The 22,092-nt window shown below is 41.5% G+C and overlaps 4 protein-coding genes and 1 non-coding gene across 5 annotated transcripts in view; 1 reads left to right on the plus strand and 4 right to left on the minus strand.

Annotated features, from left to right (window-relative positions):
* The window catches only part of utrn (utrophin), a 159,402-nt gene extending 156,062 nt beyond the window's left edge, over positions 1–3,340 (minus strand). Inside the window, exons 1-2 of the mRNA XM_076083598.1 lie at positions 2,923–3,340; positions 1,066–1,231 (exon numbers count right to left, since the gene is read on the minus strand). Of these exons, the coding sequence (XP_075939713.1) occupies positions 1,066–1,138 (73 nt within the window). The 5' untranslated portion in view covers positions 1,139–1,231; positions 2,923–3,340. The remainder of the gene's footprint in view (positions 1–1,065; positions 1,232–2,922) is intronic.
* Positions 3,341–6,482: 3,142 nt separating this feature from the next.
* trnal-uaa (transfer RNA leucine (anticodon UAA)) lies at positions 6,483–6,565 on the minus strand. The gene has a single exon. It is a non-coding gene; the product is annotated as a tRNA-Leu (tRNA).
* Positions 6,566–8,005: 1,440 nt separating this feature from the next.
* Positions 8,006–8,908, minus strand: LOC142942475 (syntaxin-11-like). Its single transcript, XM_076084814.1, has one exon. The coding sequence runs from the start codon at positions 8,906–8,908 to the stop codon at positions 8,006–8,008; it is 903 nt and encodes a 300-aa protein (XP_075940929.1).
* Positions 8,909–10,652: 1,744 nt separating this feature from the next.
* LOC142942068 (syntaxin-11-like) lies at positions 10,653–13,185 on the minus strand. Its single transcript, XM_076084239.1, has 2 exons — positions 12,696–13,185; positions 10,653–12,526 (listed from the first exon to the last, which is right to left on the minus strand). The coding sequence occupies exon 2, from the start codon at positions 12,410–12,412 to the stop codon at positions 11,516–11,518; it is 897 nt and encodes a 298-aa protein (XP_075940354.1). The 5' UTR covers positions 12,413–12,526; positions 12,696–13,185; the 3' UTR covers positions 10,653–11,515.
* Positions 13,186–14,682: 1,497 nt separating this feature from the next.
* Positions 14,683–22,092, plus strand: part of mthfd1l (methylenetetrahydrofolate dehydrogenase (NADP+ dependent) 1 like) — a 32,213-nt gene continuing 24,803 nt past the window's right edge. Inside the window, exons 1-13 of the mRNA XM_076084277.1 lie at positions 14,683–15,078; positions 16,034–16,118; positions 16,507–16,557; positions 16,668–16,721; positions 17,164–17,288; positions 18,060–18,160; positions 19,443–19,579; positions 20,060–20,171; positions 20,570–20,637; positions 20,736–20,833; positions 20,988–21,161; positions 21,347–21,483; positions 21,942–21,988. Coding sequence (XP_075940392.1) covers positions 14,843–15,078; positions 16,034–16,118; positions 16,507–16,557; positions 16,668–16,721; positions 17,164–17,288; positions 18,060–18,160; positions 19,443–19,579; positions 20,060–20,171; positions 20,570–20,637; positions 20,736–20,833; positions 20,988–21,161; positions 21,347–21,483; positions 21,942–21,988 — 1,425 coding nt within the window. The 5' untranslated portion in view covers positions 14,683–14,842. The remainder of the gene's footprint in view (positions 15,079–16,033; positions 16,119–16,506; positions 16,558–16,667; positions 16,722–17,163; positions 17,289–18,059; positions 18,161–19,442; positions 19,580–20,059; positions 20,172–20,569; positions 20,638–20,735; positions 20,834–20,987; positions 21,162–21,346; positions 21,484–21,941; positions 21,989–22,092) is intronic.

Genomic DNA, 22,092 nt, shown 5'->3' on the forward strand with positions numbered 1-22,092 from the left:
GGAATCTGCCGGGCCTTCTGGGGCTGCACGGGCGTGGAAAGCTGGCACACGGACGGATAAACCTACCAGCTTTTCTGATTATTACTTTTTCTCTTTCACAGTTTACAGTAAAGAGAGACGAGCAGCGAGGATGGGGAGTGGGGAAGGACGTCCAGCATATTTGAATTAAAGCACATGGCGGACCACCACTTTTTTGATGCCAACATAAGCATTTATATGATTGATTCCAGCTGCACATTGCAGGTAACATTATCAAACCAATGGAAGTAACATACCAGCGATTTGCTGCTTCAAGTTGATTGAAGCTATAATTTCAATTTACCTACAAGACTTCGTTAAAGGGTAACCATCCCCGGACGGCAGTGTTGCATGCTTAGTTGTGTTAAGTTTTTAGGCAAAAGTACAGCTCATGTACACAAAGTCACTTCAAGTTAAAGCCTATTCCAAAAGCCAGCGAGAAATGCCGTCTTTGAGCAGAGATAGACACACAATATCAGGTTCAACATACTAAATAAGAATGTGCCAGTCCTGAATGTTGACAGTCTGCTCAACTGAAGCACTGCCTCTGCCAGAGCAACAGCTTGTTTGTTTGTGTGTCGCTACAAAAGATTAACCCACGGAATGGAATGATCCACAGAGAAAGGGATCACAGGGCGCGGCTCTTTAGACCCATCCCTGCATTCTTTGTCTTCTCCGCTGTCATTGGTCACCTTGCCTGTGACTTTCTCCTTCTCCGTGCAAACGTGTTACAACCGACTGTCTCCTGTTCTCTCCGTGGCTCTGTTGCTCTGCTTTCCTTCTGACCCCTTTTCCCTTCGCCTCCATGGGAACTGAGGTTAACCGTGCACAACAGGACTTCTGGCTCCGTCAGTGTTTCCTTTCAGCGACTGCTCTTATGCACGTACGACTAAAAAAAGTTCTCCCAATGTACGCATAAGAAGACATGTCTTTTTAAGGACCACCAAATGATCCGACAGCTTTTCGGTTTGGCACACACGCGTACACACACTGCAAGCGGTGTGTCCAATATGGAGCGTCAGACATTAAACAATCTCAGAAACATACCAGATCTCCACTTGATGATGTCGTTGAACTCTTCATTGGCTCCTCCCGCTGCGATGTCACCGTGCGATGCCATGGTAGCCAATAGATTCAACGCTTTATCGGTTCAAAATCGTGCGATACAGTTCCAGGCGTCTCGACGCACAATGCAACAGCCCTCGTTCTGCACCTGTAAGTAAGAATAAAAAGGTGAGCTCCTTTCTGCTTTAATGTGGTTTTAAGCAGAGAAAATGATCTCGAAAAAGGAGGGCCGGGGAGAGTGGAGGAGGGGGGGTCACATGCTTTTGAGCTTCACACACAAAAACATTCAAACACGGTCACATAGCACGCAGGAATATCTGACGCAGGTCATCAAAACACTAACAGCTGTTTTGGGACTTCACCTCCATGTCCGCTCAACAATCCTGGAGTAGAAACAAGCCGGTTTTATGGCCTTCGCTGGAAATATGGGCCTTGATTTATGTGTAAGACAAATCCCATTAGTAATTGATGCTGTAATAATGGAAAATTATAGTGTAGGCTTCTGTAGAGGCTCGTAAAATACTAGCCAATAATCTCAGTGTTTGAAACACCCCCAAAGCATTAAATAAAGGTGAAATTAAGCCACCGTAGAGATGTGTTGAGTGGGCTGATTTTCCTTTGGTTGGTCCCCACAAACCATCACACACAGTCAAATTATTGACAAATCTAACGCAAGTAGTCACGAGCTAATTAGTTAATGTAAGACCCTGACAATGATTTCAGAGGTATCTATTGATATTATGTAGGATGGTTAATGGGTAAGGTTTGTCATCATGCAACCCTGGACTATGAATCCTTGCAAGAAGTAATGAGATCAAGTGATGGGAGTTTTCTCCAGAGGATTAATCTTATATTAATATTATATTACACTCAACGTCTACTCATGTGCTGATATTTGCAAATGGCACTGTGTGTTTTCTTTTATCATGGGATGTTTGCTCAACTTCCATTAGCTCCAAAAATGAAACGCCATAATTTCCAAAGTTCACTTTGACCTCGTGAATAGATCAGCTGGTGCTGCAGTTGCACAGGTCATTTTTTTTCAGCAGTTGCTTTTTAGTGTCGGGTTCATGCTTGTGGTCTGTTTTCATTTAAGGTGTCCTTTCATTGAAAAAAAAAAAAAAACTCAACCATGTCCACTCCCAAAATAGCTTGCTTTTACCATGAAAGGAGTGCATGCGCAGTTTTAAGGAGGAGTGCTTGGTGGGTTACAGTTGTTGAGAGATGATGCAAGACCCCCAAAAATAACAACTGTAAACTGGAGGAAAAAGACAGTCCCCTCTATCTGTGCTGGTGGTGGCTTTACAATCCCGGTTCCTCTCAGTGGGAGTGAAGTAGTTTTGACAACAGAAACCACAGACGGGTACAATCAGCCAGTTTAATCAGAAATCATTGAAGCTGTAAACGTCCACAGGTGTAGTTCAGTCTTTTCTAGACTACTTTATTTGAACAAGAGCAGTGTCAATGCTTTGGCTTGAGATCAATACATTTAAAGTGCTCCTGTGTTGTAGTAATCTGAGGAGATTATCAAAAATAAACTCACAATGATACAGCTACACAACACATAAAGGGGACTTTTAAACTGTAAACCAATCGTAGTTAATGTTTTATCTCGGAGGTATTTAGAGCTTACTGACTTGTCATCATGTTGCAATGTACACTAAGAGCTACCTCAGTACAAGACCTCATGATTAGTAGGAACAGTGGCTGTTTGGCGTCTTATTCCAACGTTTTAACTTTTTAAAACACCCAAAGTCTGACTTCTAACTTCACAATAAGCTTCGCATTCCGTTGATACAATGTATCGAGGCACATCATGGATCCAAATCAAACACTCACCTCCGCTGTCAGGAGTCAGAAGACGTGCGCCCTCAAAATAAGTCCGAAGCGTGTCGAGTACGGATCGACCAATGACGTAAAATGTATTGGAAAAGTTAAAAAAAATAAAGGGTTTTTTTCTAACGTTACATTAGATCCATTAATCTAAGGCATTTTCTACTCGATGCGAGGCACTCGTCTTCTTTAACTGCGTTAGCTGACTAAAAGGATCCCGTCCTCCAGCGCATCCAGTCTCCACAATGTGGCAAAAAAACACGCCTTTTTTGCAACGCAAAGCAAAGCAGAGCTACGGTAGTCTTTAAAACACACGGCAGGCTGTGTGTGGGGAACGGAGAGATGGTTATTGCATTTCAAAGGGTGAACACCGCGGTATTGCGGGACTCGGGTCCCACAACTTTGTTCCTGTTGCTTACTTGACTCTTTCTCCCTGCTGCTTACAGCTGTGTCAAGCTCGAGAGAGTTAGCTAATCAAACCGGAAATGCTGGAGCAGGTTCTTCAAAGTAAAAGGGTCTGTAGATGGTCCACCATGACAATCACTTGGAAGTTATTCCAATTGGCAATTGCAGTTTCTCCTGTTGTCTTCAGGGATACAATTGTGCAGTTGCTTTTTACTTTTTCATCTTGGTAATGTAACGATAAGTTCCCATTGCAGCTTCCATCATAAACAGGTACCCTTGCCACCCCATGTATAGAATGTTAAATACTTTACATGGCATATATTTTGACTGTAACAACTTAAGTAATGATTACATTTGCTACATATTTCAGTTTCACTCTCGTTAATCCTCAGTTAAGGAGGACACTCCATTAATGTTGCGTCAACTACATTTATTGTGAAGGTTTCAACCGGAACCACCGTGTTCACTCTGGGTGGCTTCACGCTCATCTCGAGTTTTTCCCCTCTGGCTTTAAAAGTTTTCCTGACGCTGAGATGGAAACATGGCGCGGTAGGCGTCACGTGACGTAACATCAACGAAACCAGTGATTCCCACTGGGAAACACAACACTTTACAAGAAACTTTCACTGTGGAATAATAACTGGAATGTTTATTAGGCCACGGGTCTTCAAAACCATTCCACGTAAAGGCACCACAGCTTTCTTAAATTTACTATTTACACAAAGCCATTTGATCCAAGATATTTGATAAATTGCAATATGACAAATTATATTTATTCACTACACTATTGCATTGGTGAAAGTAAGTATATTTAGAAAATGCTGTTCTTTTGCTAAGGTAGAAGTAGTAATATCACAGTACAACAAGCTATATTACAAGAAAAAATCCTACATTCAAAAGCTTATTAAAGGCACAGTGTTTAGGAGAATCTATTAGCAGAAATGGAATACAACAATACAACGATTATTCATTTCAGGTGATTATACACTTCATATTATATTATATTTCAGCCAATAGATCCTCCTAATACTAGACACTGTTCCTTTGAGGAAACGTACAGCAATATTGTCAGTAAAACGTAGTTAAAGCATCAAAAATGTACTTCAGCATTTCATTATATAATACTTTATTGAAATATAATTATTGATATATTAACAGGTCATGTTTATGTTAATTTGAACTACCTTCTCCACTGTTGGGTCAGCTACTTTAATCTATAACTTGTATGATTAGATAAATGTAAAAGTACAATATTTCCCTCTAAAAGGTGGTGAAGCAGGTGACAAGAAATAAGTACAATTACGTCCAAAGTGTATGGTATAGTTCTGCATGTATTCTAGTTTCAGTCAATACACTTCCCTTTTGGTACTCTGAAAACAAGTGTAAAGGTAATGCTGTAACACAAATTTTCATATCACACAAAAAAATGTCTTCCTTAAAAATCCACTCCATTTTATTTCCATTATTTTAGAGTTACGGTATTCAAAACGTAAAACATTTCACTCAACAACAATACACTTTATTTATATAGCACCTTTCATACATGACATGCAAACAAAAACAAAAAAGAGCAGACCACTTGACAGTTAAAATGTGACTTAACGCAGAAGGGAGCAACTACTTCAAATAACAGAAAATAACAGTAGCAGTATTGATTACCATAATGATAATAATAGCAACAGATATTATCATTAAACCCTTTCACCTCCTCTTATCTCAGGTTTCACTTTCTTGTATTGAGTGATGTGTTGGCTTGAAAAGCAACAAGAGGGGCCTGAACAATAGAGTAAGGCCCATTAGAAAGAGTCTCTGAGGCTTTGGGGATGCAGAGATGTTGATCATCCATTGTAAGCCCTCATCCTTCCCCCTCCCTCTTCTCAGTTGTCGGGGCTCTTTTGTGGATGCTTCCTCACACAGCTCAAAGAAAGAGCTCAAGTTCACAAATTAGTGCTCTCTTAGGCCTCGAACACCTATCAAGTGACAGCATATAAATTGAGTGGTGAGTATGGAGGGAGACAGGGGACAGGTGAGAATGCTCACCTGTGGTTCACTGACGTGTTGAAATAGATTATTGAGTAAAATAAGGAAATCTGAAGTACTCCAGTAGGAAGCTGCCTTATGGCACATCTACCACAATTTGTCACAGGACTGCTACACATGTAAAACATGTTTACATTCATTGTTTGTGAGCACTGCATTGCAAAAGACCTGTATAGAATTTCATTGGGCGGAGAAAGTTTCAAAAGGCTTATTTTCCATCCACACCTCTTGGATGTGACTACAGTGCAACAAACTTTTGAACACGATTTTAAAAGAGTTACAGCTATTTCTATTTGTGGAGCTTTTCCTGTGGCAGATGCAGATGACTGGGTTTCCATGAGCCCAAGGCATCGCCCTTGCTGTAAAATTATAGGGGTTAGAGTGTGTGTAGGCCTTCAAATGAGCCAACGTTTGGACTCCGGCCCAGAGACTACAAGACAGGGTTAGAGTGCCCTCTTCTGCCCCAGAGGTGCAACTACTCCTAAAGGCCACATTCACCTGGAGGACTTTACTAAACAAATACAGCATGAAACGACAGATATTCATAAACGTATGAACACGTTCAACTTAGTTAAAATTAATTTGGTATCATCACACAGACATATTTACCAAATATGCCTAACGTATGGATAATTTACCTGTACAAACCAGCAGGAGGTGGGCTTGTATTGTTTTGCTTGTGATTATTGTACCATCAGTACTACTTTCCTGCCAATCTTGACTAATCACAGTAGAGACGAAACGATTTGCAATAGCTTAAATGAAAGTAGACTAGTAAGAAAAACGGGAAAGTGTTAAAGGGCAGTTAAAGCGCCTTCGTTGATCACAGTAGAGAATGAATAATTACAATATCACAACAGAGGAGCAGTCTTTTCATTAATGTTTTCACTTTTGTCACGTTACCACTATTTAAGCATAGTAACATCCTTACTATTTCATGTCTTAACTGCAATTGTCTCTGACTAGACATTCCATGAATTCCATACAGGCATAAGGTTACACCCGCCTCCTTAACTGTTCTAGGTGTGTATTGTTTTATTAAGCCGCTTAGGGTGCGGTATCGGACACTCTCCATATATTGAGAATGTCAATCTGCTGTAAGAGACATCACCAAAAACATATACCAGGAGTGGGGTTCGAACCCACGCGGACATATGTCCATTGGATCTTAAGTCCAACGCCTTAACCACTCGGCCATCCTGGTGTATACACCGCGTACGGACCCCTTAAATATATTTCAACAGGCTTGTATTTTGCTTGTATTTTGTTTTAAAATGCCTACGGAGCTGGCAATGCAACCATTGTTACAACAATAATCCAACATCGACAATGTCTCGTCTTGGGTAGAGCTAGCGCAGCTAGCAGCTAACGTGTAAGGTGGAAAACTGGAGCGAACTTGCTAATGTCACGCTCGTTGACAACTAGCAAGCTACAAGCATTCAAGAGCAGCTAGGGAGCCTAGCATAATTTGGGCAACAACCAGGATGTGCACTAAAGCGCCACACAGCTCATTTTAGAGAGGCGTGAATTTTTGTCTTATCTCTGCAATTTTGAAGATATAACGCAAGCTAACCTCAGCTAGTTAGGCTAACTTTAGGATGTTTGGTTCATGAAATGTCCCTATAACGTTAGCTCGTTAAGTTAGATATTGTTTGTGGTTTCCAATATCATGAATATCACAACCAGTGAAGCAAGAATGTATGTGAACTAGTAGGCTAAGTTAGGATGTTTTCCAGTCAATCGGTACACCTGTAAACAAAGGAGAAATATAGGTAGCATCAAAAATGTAAAATCTGAATAACACTTTTATATAATTCATTTTTCCCTCAATAACAGATGTACTTGAAACTCTTAAGTTCTTAACCGTTTTTATTTGTGTGTCTTTCAGATTACTTTACATGATTCAGATACAGTTTGGGAGTAGCATGTGCATTTGGTAGCTTTATCAGCTGCACTATACAAAGACCACTGCTGTGAGCTTCCAGACCATCATTCCCATCAGTCAGTAAAGCTGTGCCACTAATCTGCACTATGGATATCTCATCTGATAGACTGCTTGTGGACTCCATCTTCCTTTAAGTACAGACTGCATCCACCTCCTACATCAGATGGTGTCAACCATTAGGATGACCCCCCCCCCCCCCCCCACTTACCCAAAAGTGGCACTAGAGGCCTACCAGTTAAAGCCCACAGACCGTACATATAGTTGCATCTGAGATCACCATCTAACTTTGTCACAGTCGCACAAGATTGAGAAAGCGTCACCTAAATTTTTAAGGAAGTAAGCCACATTAGAGGGCCAAAAACTTAAGTTTCTTTTGATTTTAACACAATATGTACTTGTTAACAAATAATACTTTGACACAAATAACAATAAGTTATTTAAGTGTAGATTACATTTTAGACAGCTGGTAACTCCAAACCATGAACAATTGTTAGCCTCACACCACAATTAGGGAAATACAGTGTGCTGCTCTTTAACAGCAAAACCGTTTCTCTTGCATTTTGTCCTCGTGAAGCCTCAGTTTATCATGAATTAAACACATTGTCTAACATCTCTTCAGGTTATAATAACTTTTTACACAGGTAAATGTTTATTTAATTTTTCAATCATCCATAAAATTGCATACATTTAAAACTAGCACTAAATTAGTTGGCTGTTTCTCCAACAGGGTAGGCAGGGACAACATTGTTGAAAAGGATTCCTCCTCTTGTACTGCAGGGCCCTCTTGACGTTAACATTGATTTTCTCAGTATATTCCTGTGTGCCACACACATTCGCCTCGATGTTGTTAACCATGGATCCCTGCTCCTCCACCAACACGGCCATGTCCAGGAACAGTTCATGGACCTCCTTCAGGCGGACCTCCAGCTCCACCAGCTCCTTGTGTCTGCCTTTGATCTCGCACATCGCCCAGCGGGACGAGCGTACACCTTGGGTCTGCAGGCTCTGGGACAGCTCTGCCCATCCCTCACCACCTTTGTCCACCATCACGTCCAGCTGGTCATCTGTGATTTCAGTCCCTATTATGGAGGCCTGCCTCTGGATCCTCCGCCTGCACGTGTTCCTCTGCATCTCCTCTGCCACATTGTAGTCACTCATGGCAGCTTGGAAGTAACGGGACAGTGTGTCATACTGAGATCGGGCAATGCGACCAACAGCAGAGTTGGGACCGTCTTTTTCCTCTAGCTGGCTGCTCTCCTTCCCCAGGGCCTGAAGGCGGACGTACAGAGCCCCGCCGTGATGCTGGATCCCCTTGGCAATCGAGTCGGAGTCCCGTTTGAGTAGGGTGAGACGCCGCACAGAGGTGCCAAAGCGTTCGTTATTTATCTTCAGACGCTCCACCTCTAAGTGGAGCAAGGAGATCTCCTTGCGTATGGAGTAGGCCTCCCTCAGGATGTTGTCAATGGTGGAGGTGTTCTCAAACATCACTGCCTGTTGAGACAGAGTCCCCTTGTCTACATCATACTCTGAGCAATAAAACTCTGGCTCGTCGTCCTCCTGCTCCTCACTAATGGTCTGCAGCCTCTCCAGCATGTCCCGCATTTTTGCCTGAGAGACCAGAGCAAAACAAGATGTTGATTATTGTGCAAATAGATCAAATTCATAATGCAAAATTAGTATCGCATGCGTTCTACATGTTGGGCTGTAGGCACCCTCATTATGGTATAATCCTCCTCAAATTGATGGCATACAATGTTCCCCTTTTTAAAACATTGAGTACCTTGATGACAGCATGTACAGAGTCATAGCTCATACAGGGAAACTACACCACCCATCCAAAGCCAACATGTCAGAGTTATACAACTACAGCAACAATAACTGGTCAGTTTATCTGATGTAGGTTCTTTCTGTGGTTAACAACAACAATGACAGTCAAAGCTCAAAGAATTTTTTTTTTTCAAACCAGGAACAAGGAAGACGTTATCTTATTGAAAAACAGACATTTACTTTAAAAGTAGGGTTAAGGCCAAAGATACTGTCGCGCTATATATGTTTAAGTATTTCTTCAGTACATTAATTTAGTCAATCACACGCTGCACAAAATGTTCAAAATGCTGGTACTTGCATAAATCTCTGAGATTGATTATTTCATACAGTTTAAGTCGGAACACAGAAAAGCCATTTCCTCATACCACATTAGTACAAAATCAATATTTCAAAAGCGGTCACAATATATGATAAAACAATTCATCTTCTTGATAGTCATTGAATCAGCCCTTTCTTTCTGCGCTGATTAGATCCAATTATCCACTTGTCTCCAGGTGCCTCTGCTCCACATTTTACCTAAGAACATTAAATAAATAAAATTCACTTTTAAAGTGCCTTACCTCCCACAGTGACCGGCTCCCACAAAATCAGAAAGCAAGTAAATCTCTTCAGTGTTTCAGGCTGATTTATTTGGTCCAAGGCGCTTGGAAAATCTTATTTATGCTGATGAAGGAAGTTGTCTGTCTGCTTCGTGTTCAGCGTGTGTGTGACTGCCGCCCCTTCCCAGGTGACAGACGAGGGCCTTCCCACTGCAACACACACCATACTTCCTTTAAAGAAAAAAAAAAAAAGACGCGTTGTTTTTGGTTCATTTTCTCGTCACTTCAGGGTTGATTAAGTAAGAAAATATTCCTGTCAAATGATGCATCCAGGACAAATGTTCACAAGGAAGTTTCTGAAGAAATTTGAGGAATTAGACTTTAAAAAAAAGCTCCTTAATGAAACTGCTCACAACAAGGTATGTGGATTATAATGAGTGGCCGGATCCTGATTTCTGGAAAGAGACATTAGTTAAGTTTTTATTTTTGGCGTTTTGAGCACCACAAGCTGAGTGCCATGTAGTCCCATTATATTGGAGAGAAGGAAGACATCTCTACTGACAGTATCTCCAAAACAACACACGCCAGAACAACATACAGCACTACTTGTATTATGAAAAACATGTATTTTTGATTTTGGGGTGAACTTTCCCTTTAACTATTTGACAGCACTACACTGGACTAATGCAACACGAGCTGCTCTGTTTGGTAAGTGATGACATCTGTGTAAGGAGATGCATGTCTGAGGTGAACCTGAAACATGCCAGGGATTACAGGTATTAAATATGTCACACGCGTGATTGAGCTGTTGCAACGCAACATTTTTAGCACTGCCCCCTGTGATTGACAACTTGAATTAAGGAAATGTGTTTATGTATACCAAATACAACCTTAATCTTTACATTTCAACAGGTCTTCATATGTTCATTTCATGTTTAAAACAAGAATAAAGCCACACTCACCTTGATTTTAATATAACCGTTTATGTAATATACATGACACCATAAATGAAAGGTAATATAGTCATAAAATAGCAGTGAAAAGTAACAGATTAGGGTACAACACATCCGCCTCTGGTGTCCTCATATGAGACGGTAAACATTAGGAAATGGTGGGGGATTTTCAGAATGTGAATGGCTGGTTACTTTCAACCAAAACAATTGTATAATTTAAATGTTTGTATAGTGTTGCGGAAAATATGTATCTAATCAAGAACCACTAAACTGTAGAATTTCTTTGAGCCGTATCTCTAGGACATCCATTTATTTATTTTTATTGTGCTTTTACATGTAGTGACATGAATGACTTCATCAGACACTAGAAAATAATCTTAGGTAACAACTGTCTGAATGAACTTGTATATAATAGGATTCATGAGGTTTTAGTTTACTGCATCTGAAACCACCGGGTCAGACAGCTTGCCCAGCGCAAACCTGCATCTTCTCTATGAATTTATCTCCAATTTTATAAAAAAAAAATCAGGCTACAAAAACTTAAAAAATATTTTCAGATACCATTCACATGACACCTCATGGGGGATGAATTCTGATTTGCGACACCAGTTATCAATGGATCACTTTTATACAATTTTAAAATACTTTACCCTTGTCTCTCAATCTAGACACATAGTTTTAACCTTTGTATGACAACCTTTATTTCACTTCCTGGAAAGATATTACGCAATACCTCTACAGGCCATTTTGACAAAGACTTTGTAACATTAAGAAGTTATTCTAATGATACAGAAAATGCTTATTGTCCTTTAGATTCCCCCCCTGATCTTTGTCTGGACAGCACATTGCATATTTGTCTGTCCCTCTACCATCTCGGTGCCGTACAGTCATCAGTCGACACATGGGAAACAGCTGCAAAACATCTTTTTAAAGGGGTTGTTCTTGTCATGACGTTTGGCCCTGGCGATTTTGACGAGGGACTCCTGTATGCACTCGTCGGTTTTCTGAACGTTGGTTTGGATGGTGGTCAGCATGGGGCCCTGCTCCTCCACCAGCAGGGCGACGTCCAGGAAGATCTCATGGATGCCATTGATGCGGGTCTCCAGGTCCACCAACTCTTGGTGACGTTTCTCAACCTGGCTCAGAGCTGAGCGAGCGGTTTTACCTTCAGCCATAATGTTGTCATTAAAGATGTTCCACTGACCTTTCTCAATCATCTCCTCCACCTCCTCTCCTGTCACCTCACGTCCCACTACCTCCATTTGCCTCTGGATCTGGGCTTTACAGTTCTCCCGATGACTCATCTCGGCCTCATTATACTCAAACATGGCATCGCGGAAACCGTTGCTGAGGCAAGCATACTGGGTTCTGGCAATGCGCGTGATGGCAGAATTTGAGCCGTGTTCTTCTTCGAGCTTGCGGGCTGTGCCGTCCATATCCCGCAGGCGTGCCAGCACATCCTCAGCCCGAGCCTTTATATCAGCACCAATAGCGTTGGAGTCCCTTTTGATAATGCTCATGGTGGTGACGCCCTGGACCATGCGAGAGTTCTGCTCACGAAGCCTTTTAATCTCCAGGCGGATGAGCTGGATCTCTCTGTGGATATCCTGTGACTGGGAAAAGATCCCCTCCAGAGCAGGGCTGTTGTCGAACACCACTGCCTCATGGGACAGCTCCTCCTCCAGGTCCACGTTGCTTAAGGTGTCGGAGAGAGTGGAGTCCGCGGAGTCCGGATACTCCACATGGTCGTTGGACATTTCCTGCAGGTTGCTCAGTCTGTCCCTCATGGTTGGGCTGGAGAATAAGCGAAGGCTACAGATGTCAAGAAGATTTTCTCTGTCCGGTTATCTGTCCTCTTCGAACACACATTGGTAAAGGTGACTCATTAAAAGATGGCTGACCTGAAAGAGCAAACAACAAATCTTTAAATTCAGAGCTCATGAATTTAACCTTTTTTTCATCGTATATGGCTCGATTAAGCAAAAAGGGACACAAATGACATTCAAGATCCAAACAGAAAACATTTGCAAGTTTAAAAACACACCCAGTGCCTCATTTAAGCCGGCATACCTGTTTCCTTCCTCAGATGTCCTCCACCCAGCACTGGCCTAACAGGTTCTACAAAGAATAATCAAACGTGTTGCTCCTCACCAGACGAGTTGTTTTACCTTGTGATCTGTCTGACGTCTTTATCTCGACAGGCATTTTGACTTTTTAATCGAACTGGAGCACAAGAGTCAGCAGATACAGGAAAATATTGGATCTCCAGTTTGAGTAATACTATAAAATAAGCATTTCCTATCTGAAATTATGAGGCTGGTGATGACATTAGAAGGCTTTTCAAAAGGCTACTCGACCAAAAGTTCCCAAACTTCAGGAACTCCTACCTGATATTGTTGTAGTCTTTTCCTATTTGAGCTGGGAATAATAGTATTTATGTCTGAACAAAATAAGTTTTGAACAAGTTAAAATCTAATGAATAAAACATTAAAATTTCAGAAACATTGACTCAAGTGCTCCTGGTGATCAGGTTGGAAGTCATTATTGTTACAGGACTGAATACTCCTGAAAAACACTAATTTTATATTAATTATTCAGATGATATCCAACTGCTCAGTCTCACAGTTAAAACATTATCACAATTAATGCAGGCATGGTGTGGGTACACCTTCCCTACAAGCCCAAAGGAAAGCTCCTTACCTGTTGTGCTCTGATGTCCACAGATATCAAACGTTGTCCTTTATTGTAAGGCGACCGTAGAGCCACAGCACCATGCTACAGTTGACTGCTCCGGACTGTGAGCAGGAACAAAGGGCCCTATGCGTAATTGCAGCTATCTTTGGAGCCCAAACTGGTATTCAGCTGTGGTTTTGTTAGGGTGGTGGATTGCGCCACGCCATGCGACTGTGCTGCCGTGACTTCAGGAATGAAACCCGGTCGGTTTGTCCTTTGGAGTGACGCTGCATCTCAGGAGCGTCAATTGGATAGGACGAGGTGTGTGTGAGCAGCTGCAGTGTATAAACCAATTTGTGCCAATTTGAACTCGCAGGCCTCTTTATTCTAATAAAGCGGTATTTTTAATAAAATGTAAAGGGAAGCCCAGGACAAGTGGTTTTGACGGGAATCTCAAACGCGACACTTGTCAATCAGCAACGTTGTCCCTTGAACAACAGCCGCCATGAAAGGATTTCTTTCTGACTTTGGATGAGAGCGATACCAATGCGTCAAATAACGCAGCCCGCGTATTGAGGTGGATTGGAGTTAAGGTTTTCCCAGCCACACCCAAATTACTCCCACTTGCTCTTAATTCTGTGTGTGTGTGTGTGCGTGCGTGCGCGTTCATGAGAGAGGAGAGAGAGAGAGAGAGAGAGAGAGAGAGAGTTAGCCACAGACAGACCTACCGCACTGTACTGTTTGCCAAATATGTCACACTTTGTTTAATATTGTTCCACTGAGGCAAATTTGAAAATAACTGACGTTTGCTTTAATATTAGCCGAAGGTAGTGTATGCCATCATTTAAATATAGTGGTTTTGGATCAGGGGCCATGCAGGGTGGCACCGTTTCAAATTATGGTTAATATAGGCGACTTGGATTGCAGCAGGAAGTTGTCTATTATGTCACTATAATAGGCTATGTACCCTATAGGCCTATAGAGTATCAACGTTTTCACGTGGCCCTAGATTTACAGGACATAGTTTTTGAACCCATGTGGCCTAAACTGACCTCGCCTCTTTGTGTAGATATAGCACGTGAACGTCCCTTTTTCTGAGGCTGCTGCTTTCATGTGTACCTCTGAAATTCGAATACACTTTTCCATGGTGGATAACAAAACACAGGACATGTGGCAACATGTTTTAATTCTTTCGGTCTTTTAACAACAGCCGAACTTTAGAAGTGACAGGAAAGGCAAACATGCATCAGATTATATAGGCTAATATATAATGAAATCATTACATGATCAAAATGTTGCTGCACCTGGTTTACACGCGGAGAACGTGGCATTTCCGCGCCCCAAAGTCAGCTTGTAAACAGGCAGCATCACATTACAAGGGTTGTTCAAATTTCCGACTGCCCCTGAAGACAGCGTACCTCCATCAGGACCCTGTTGCCACTTCAACTGTATTTGTGTTCCCCACCGGAGGTTGAATCCTTTGCTAACCAACTTCAAGGCCAACAAAGAAAAGGTTAGACACCACAGTTTAAAAGGAAACGGCCATGAAGTTGTCTATGATTCGTAGTGCTTGTGGCAGCCTTCGGATACATCCAGCCCGTCCAGGAAGCAGGGTCAGCGGCTTCTCGCGGAGATGCCCATCGGTGGGTCCAGCCAACAGCCGGTTGATTCTCCGGGCAGCCAGCGCTACAAGCAGCGACGGTACTAACCCAAAACTAGCCGTCAATTTTGGGAAACAGTCCCGAAAGGATGATGGATTTGAATGCGACAGTTCTTTGAGGTAAGCATGTTGCATGTGACCAAACATTACGCTGCTAAATTACTGTTTTCTTTGTGTGTTTTTAACCGGAAATAACTAAACTATCGAGTAGCATCTTGATAAAGTTATCATCGGTAACTATTTCCTGTCTCGAGCTAGCAGTCAGTTCCGCACGTGTCCCCGACATCATCAGATGGACTCCAGCCAGCTGATGTAACTTTTCTCTGTTGTTGCCAAAACACACAATGATACAATGTGTCTGAATTCACAGCGAATAAAGCTAAAAAAACACGTATGAATGAATGGGTCGTGCTGTAGAGTTTTACTGTAACGTTATTGGACATGTAGCATCACCATCACTGTGTGTTTGCATAGTGTGAACGGTTTGTTAATGTTTAAACTATATTTCTATTTATATATAACGTTACTATATACCATAATCTAAATGTGAAGCACATTGAATGATTGATCGGAGATGGCTGGAGGTGAATTTGATCGAGACAATGTTTACACTTTGGAAAAGAAACGAGGTCAGTGTGTTAACTGGAGACATTTACATATTAGCCCCTCCCACACATTATTACACGCGCAATTTAACACTCTTGGTCAATGGGTGGAACATTTTATTTTATTCTATTTAAAAAAAAATCAATTTTCTAGTGTTCTAGTTGGAATGTGATATTTTTTAACTGCAACAAATGTAGCCAAATCACTCTCTTTCCAATTATCTCTCCGGTTGTTGTTTTATTTGAATTGAGCAGGGGAGAGAATTTGAGGCATAATTCACAGTTAAGTTTTTCACCCTTCCTCCCCAGTTAGCTCACAAACACAGAATAAACTATTCTAAATGTTGTCTCCTTCTCTGTTGGTGTTACCTTTTCCAAAGCCTTACCATGGGTGTCTTTGGCTTAAGGTATGTGTTTCACGTGAATCAAAAACCTAAATAGATGACTAACCAGTTTGTTTTCTCTCATAGCAAGGTGGTTCAGAGCACCAAGGAGGCAATAGCAGCTCTGCAGAGAAGAAATTCAACAGTCCAACCTTTGTTAGCCATTATACAGGTATTGTCAGCAAAAAACAAATAACTATGTAGGATTTGTGTTTCCTATTGTAGAATGAAAGACTGCGTGATGTCATGTGCAAGTTACAATGTTGTGGAAGGTTGCCTAAAATATTGTCAAACTTACCATGGCATAGTTGTAATTATTTTGTCTGAATTTACCTTTAACCCAAGGTTTATCTGTTTTTACTGAAGCCATTGAAGATGCTTGTGTTATGAAGTGTGTGTGTGTGTGTGTGTGTGTGTGTGTGTGTGTGTGTGTGTGTGTGTGTGTGTGTGTGTGTGTGTGTGTGTGTGTGTGTGTGTGTGTGTGTGTGTGTGTGTGTGTGTGTGTGTGTGTGTGTGTGTGTGTGTGTGTGTTTTCTCATTATGCTAATTGTATCTCAAAGGCAGGTGAAGATGACAGCTTTTTGGAGATCAGTAAGAAAATTGCAGGAAGGGTAAGTTACCATCTTGCTGTTTCTATATGTGAATTTAAACCATTTTGTCTTTTTTTTCACAAATCCACACAATAATTCAAGCAGTTAACCCTCTTTTTGTTTGTCCACAGGTTGGCTTAAACATCACACAGATTTGTCTGGCAAAGGAGTGCAGTGAAGATGACGTAAGTGAAGCTGACACACATATTTGGTTACTTTCCCTCCGCGCATAAAACAAGAAAAACTCTCCCCGCCCCCTCATTATTTAGCAAGTCAGTGCATGATTTGCCATTCCCTTGCTGTTTGTCAGTGCAGCATGGTGGTTGTAGTAAACATCAAGGTAGTCAGTGCCTCTCGTGAGTTTTTGTATTATTCAAGCTTTTCTTGACTGTAAATCATCATATAAACAATTTTTATGCACTGTCAGTAGCACAGACAAGTTCAATTTGATGGTGCACTTGTTGTGTCACTCTTTTACTTGTTCTTTATTCTCAAAAGATCAAAGATACTTTACATTTTAGATGTGAAGTGCAGAATTTTCTGTAGGCAAAATGTCACTATTGCACCAATGGCTTCTAAATACTTTCTTTTTGTGTGTGTGTTCTGTCTTTGTGTGACTGCGTGTAGATCATAGAAGAGGTGTTGAAGCTCAATGAAGACGCCAGGGTGCACGGAGTCCACCTTCACCTCTCCCCTGCGTTCCTCACCAGTCGAGTGTTGAACACGCTGAAACCTGAGAAGGATGTAGATGGGTAAACAGCACTAGCTAACTAGGATCATAGCATATAAGACGGCTGAGTTTTCTGTTCTCACACAGAGAGATAATAATAGTGAAGAGCATACTTTGTTGATTTTCCATTGGTTGTTTTTATATTGCATTCGTAGTCCCTTAGAAATGACCTGACATGTTGTTTAATGTGTCAGCAGTAGACCTTTTTATGCAGCAGTCTGCCAGGTATCAGCTGTGCGTGTTTCTCTGTCCCAACAGAGATAAATGTATTTACTCATATGGTACAGTATATTAGAAAGGGGCTGCTCAGAATCAAGACTGTCTAAATGCAGCTTGTGACTTCAGCACATAAGTGAATGAGGAAAATGTGCAAGGCACCCTTCATAATCAGCACAAATTGAACAGCGCTGGTTGAACTGAGAGCAAATTGTGTAAAAATAACAAATACATTTGAGCTGTACGGCCCTTTTGCTTTACTGCAGCAAGCTACTCTGTTTATTTTTAGTGTTTGATAAAAATGTTTTTGACCTGTAATCCTAAATCTCTCTTCAATAATAGAACTATACTTTGAGATGTTACTCAGCAGTGTTGAGCTTTACCGTTAACTCAGGAATGATGTGTGCCTCATGTGCATCCAATTTAGAAATCTTCTGAATGACCGTAACACGCTCATTGCACTTTACAAAATAGCCTTAATGCAGTGCTCACACTGCCCAGTAAGAGTTAATTGCTTCCGGGGGTAATAATTCTGTATTTCCTTTATACGTTTGTGTCCATTTTTTTCTTGTTATAGGATATCTGATTTGAATATGGGCCGCCTGGTGCGAGGAGACCTAAGTAAAGGCTTTGTGCCACCCAGAGCCAGCGCTGTCCTGGATCTGCTGGAGAAACATGGTATACACTTTGATATATGTAGCTGTAATGGTGCTCACATTTACATCAAAATATTTCCTTATATAGAGAAATGGGGGCTTGGCAGTATGCTGATTGCAAATCGTGGACAAGCGCCTGTCAATTTAGACTGATTCTGATTCACTAACGTACTCAATGCGGTAAGATCAACATTGGACACTGTGCACATTTCATAAATCCGACGGTAATTTAACGTTCGCATTTCTACGACCTCATTATTATGTGAAGCCTAATGTGCCGTAAACTAAAATATGTCACAACATCAGGAAGAACATTCAGTTAGTGAGTCTCCCTGTTTTTAGAATACATTTTGGGAATTATGTGGGGATCTGAAACTGCAGTGCACCCAAAATATTTTGTCATTATAGGACCCACAAGAAAAAATGCTGACTCCCCAGACTAACTACTAAGTTTGGGACCAATTTAAGACACACCCTGAGCTTCAAAGGGTAGGGGTCAGAGTTCAGGTGTACATAGGGTCACAGTTATTCGGAGTGTCCCTGATGCAAATAGTTGCCAACATGTGGCACAAGTGAAGAATTTGTGGTCCAGTTTCAGTATTATATGGTGTGGTGCATTTCTAAATATAAAAAGAGCAAACTGTTGCACACCAGTAGGTCAACAAGCGCGTAGGAGAATACTTATGGTCGACAATATAGATCCAAAAACTCCTGCACACTGTCGTCTTCACCTGCATTCAGAGATATTCATCATCGGGTTACTTTAACTTGATGGTCTATCTACTGAAACGGTGTGAAGAAGACAGTGTGCGGACGTTTTTTGTTCTACATTTCAAAATATCAGCATACCGTATCTGTAATTATAACGGCAGTGTTGCACAAAGCTGTTAAACGCCTTCTTTTCCAATTATGATTTTCTTTGTTTGCTTCACAGACATGAAAAACACAATCCAATTACAGATGAATATTCACAAAAAATGTATTTCAGAATGTATTCAAATTATATTTTCGAAGGATGAATTGTATAAATATGTAAATATAAGCTAAAAACGCAAACAGCTAGTAGAAATAAAAAATGGCATAAGCTGCATTTACATTAACAATTAAGAATACACAAACAGCTACTTTTAATTGCTGTGCATTGTGCAAAGTCATTTCCATCCATGTCCAGATGGTCTGCATTTTAATACGCTTGACTATTCCTGAAATATTGACTATGTCGACAGTTTGGTTGCTAATGCACATGAGGCACTTAATTAATGAAAACGGTTATGTCTTAATGTTGCGTTGAAATATCTCTGCAGATGCTCCTTTGGAGGGGAAAACTGTGTTGCTGGTCGGAGGAGAAGGACCCTTTGGGGTGGCCCTGCAGTGCCTGATAGAAAGAAGTGGACTGGTGGCTCTCAAGAATCGTTGGAGCTCCAAGAGCCTGCAGAGTCAGGTGTGTTTGTGTATACGTGTGACTCAACACATTGTACTCAAAAATGATTTTTTGTATAAATGTAAGTGTTAATAACTTACTCCCAGGAGACTTGAAAGGTGGCTGTTAAAAGTGTGTAGTTTGGTTCCTGTTTGTGGTCAGCTTGACTTTACTTTGTTTTGAGTGTGTTCCTTTACTTTTGTTTTGAGTATCATTTGTTTGAAAATATGTACCGCTGAAGCCATGGCTTTATAAATGGAAAGCCTTCTTGTGATCCATCTCCTTAAATGTCTATTGACAGTATTCAGTTGCTACAGTATGTGCCGTTATAGTGGCCAACCACAAGGAGGCAGTCTCTGCTTTACCACATGCAATGTCATAATGTCATTGCATTGCCAAATGCTTTATCTATTGTCTCTTTTTTTAAATTTCTTTTTTTAAACACTTTTCTCTTTTTGAAATTCTTCATATGTAATTTATTCTCTCTTCCTTATTCCCAAGGTGATGCAGGCTGATGCTGTGGTCCTATTAGGAGCTGAGAATATCGATTTCCCCCCCACCTGGGTTAGACCAGGGGCTGCTGTCATCCGCTGTGAGCCCAACCTGGAGACAGGTAGTGTGTAATATATTGTGATAGTCATCAAAATCACCCTGTATGGATCTGACCTGTGGCCCGTTTACAGTCCATTTGTTCTGTCTGTTGATTAAAGGCAAAAAAGGGCCAGAAAATGAATCTTTAAATAAAAAGAAAAAAGCAATCACTGTGCATCAAAGTTCCCATATACATACTAGTGTAGTTTGCAGTTAAAATAAAAGTGTATTTGGCTTTTTTCTGCATTGTAAAATTAATAAATTTGCAGATTTGTCATGTCAAGTGTAACCCTTCTCCTTCTGCCGTATGATGGGACACAGCATCTGTTTTCTTTCTCCGTCCCACTCTTGCGTAACTTTTTGGTCAGCATGTTTTTACTCAACATGTGCATTTGTCATACACTTTTTGTTTTGTTTTAGATGAACATGCCATTGAGATGTCCTCAAAGTCTGGGTTAGGATACCTCACAGCCGCTTACAGGACACAGGTGCGCCTCTTTGGTTCTGTCTCCATTCTCGCTCCATGTGCTTACTATCTTTTCTTCGTTGCCGACCTACCTCGTTGTCTCTCCTCTTTGTCTACTAGAATGTGGTGCGTAGTTGCGGTCGGTGGCTCCAGGAGCAGCAGTACCAACCCTGGCATCTGCGCAGCCTCAAACTGCAGCCCCTGACCCCCGTACCAAGGTATAGACCGCTATCCGTGAGCCTATTACAAATGTATCTACATCCTTTTCTCATGCCATATTGTTCTTTAAGTTTCACCTCAGAGACAAAGTCCATTTGACGCTTTAAAATCAAATGCATGTGAATGATTTGTCATGCTTTCTGTATTTGTTAGTGACATAGCGATTTCCAGAGCTCAGACGCCCAAGCCAGTGGACCAGCTGGCTGCGGAGATTGGTTTGCTGCCAGAGGAGCTTGAAGCCTATGGCAGGAGCAAAGCTAAGGTCCGACTCTCCCTGTTGGACCGCCTCCACAAACAGCCCGATGGGAAATATGTACTAGTTGCTGGGTACGTGTGACTTACTGATAAAACTAAATCCTTTTCCTTAACCATATCTGCCTTCGGTGCCCCCCTAGTCCTTAGATTTATGATATAAAAGAAGTAAGCCTGATTGGGCAAGCCATCACTCAATCCCTGAAACCTTTATGGTGTTTATGTAAAATTCAAAAATGTTCTGTGTGTTCTTTGTCTAGTATAACTCCGACTCCACTGGGCGAAGGTAAAAGCACGGTGACAATTGGCCTAGTCCAGGCCCTCACTGCCCACCTTAAGCTCAACTCCTTTGCCTGTCTCCGTCAGCCTTCCCAGGGACCCACCTTTGGGGTTAAAGGTCAGTAATGAATACTTAAGTCCTTATGCTAGTTGCACATAATATATCCTGTGCTCCAGTACAGTAGTGTCAATCCTTCCAAAACTCAGTTTTCTCTAGAACTTTAGTAAGAAAGCTGATGCCAACCTCAGTCCCACTCTGTAAGGAGTTGTATTTTCATTTTAGAAAATGTTACTTTGTTCTGCAACTTTTAATTAAATTTTGTTCTGCGCATTGAATACACCGAGTGGAATTTGGACACGGCCAGAGACAGGCGCCCAAGCCAGCAGTTAGGAATGTCTCAAGTAACTGTGTGATAAGCTATCTTTGTCAGCGTGTCTAGCATTTCATACCCTGCTACATTTTGTGCAGGCGTGGTGGAGTAGTTCACTCAGAGTACACCGCTCAGCATTCCTCCTTTTGTGTGTCCCTGTCCTGTTGGTCTGCCTCTGACTGTGCTACCTCTTCTTTGTGCCTAGGGGGAGCTGCAGGAGGGGGATATGCCCAGGTCATCCCCATGGAGGAGGTAAGACACACAGGCACTCTCCTTGCTCCCTAGCAGGACTAATGCAGGCTTCAAAGACCTAAGATATGCAGAGACTCACACGAGTTTTCACACACGCACACAAC

The sequence above is a fragment of the Anarhichas minor genome, unplaced genomic scaffold (genome assembly GCF_050575085.1).
Source record: "Anarhichas minor isolate MPS153535 unplaced genomic scaffold, ASM5057508v1 ptg000136l, whole genome shotgun sequence".
NCBI lineage: Eukaryota > Metazoa > Chordata > Actinopteri > Perciformes > Anarhichadidae > Anarhichas > Anarhichas minor.

What these genes read in the sequence shown, in the direction of transcription:
- LOC142942475 (XM_076084814.1), bottom strand. Translation starts at nt 8,908, where the DNA reads ATGCGGGACATGCTGGAGAGGCTGCAGACCATTAGTGAGGAGCAGGAG.
- LOC142942068 (XM_076084239.1), bottom strand. Translation starts at nt 12,412, where the DNA reads ATGAGGGACAGACTGAGCAACCTGCAGGAAATGTCCAACGACCATGTG.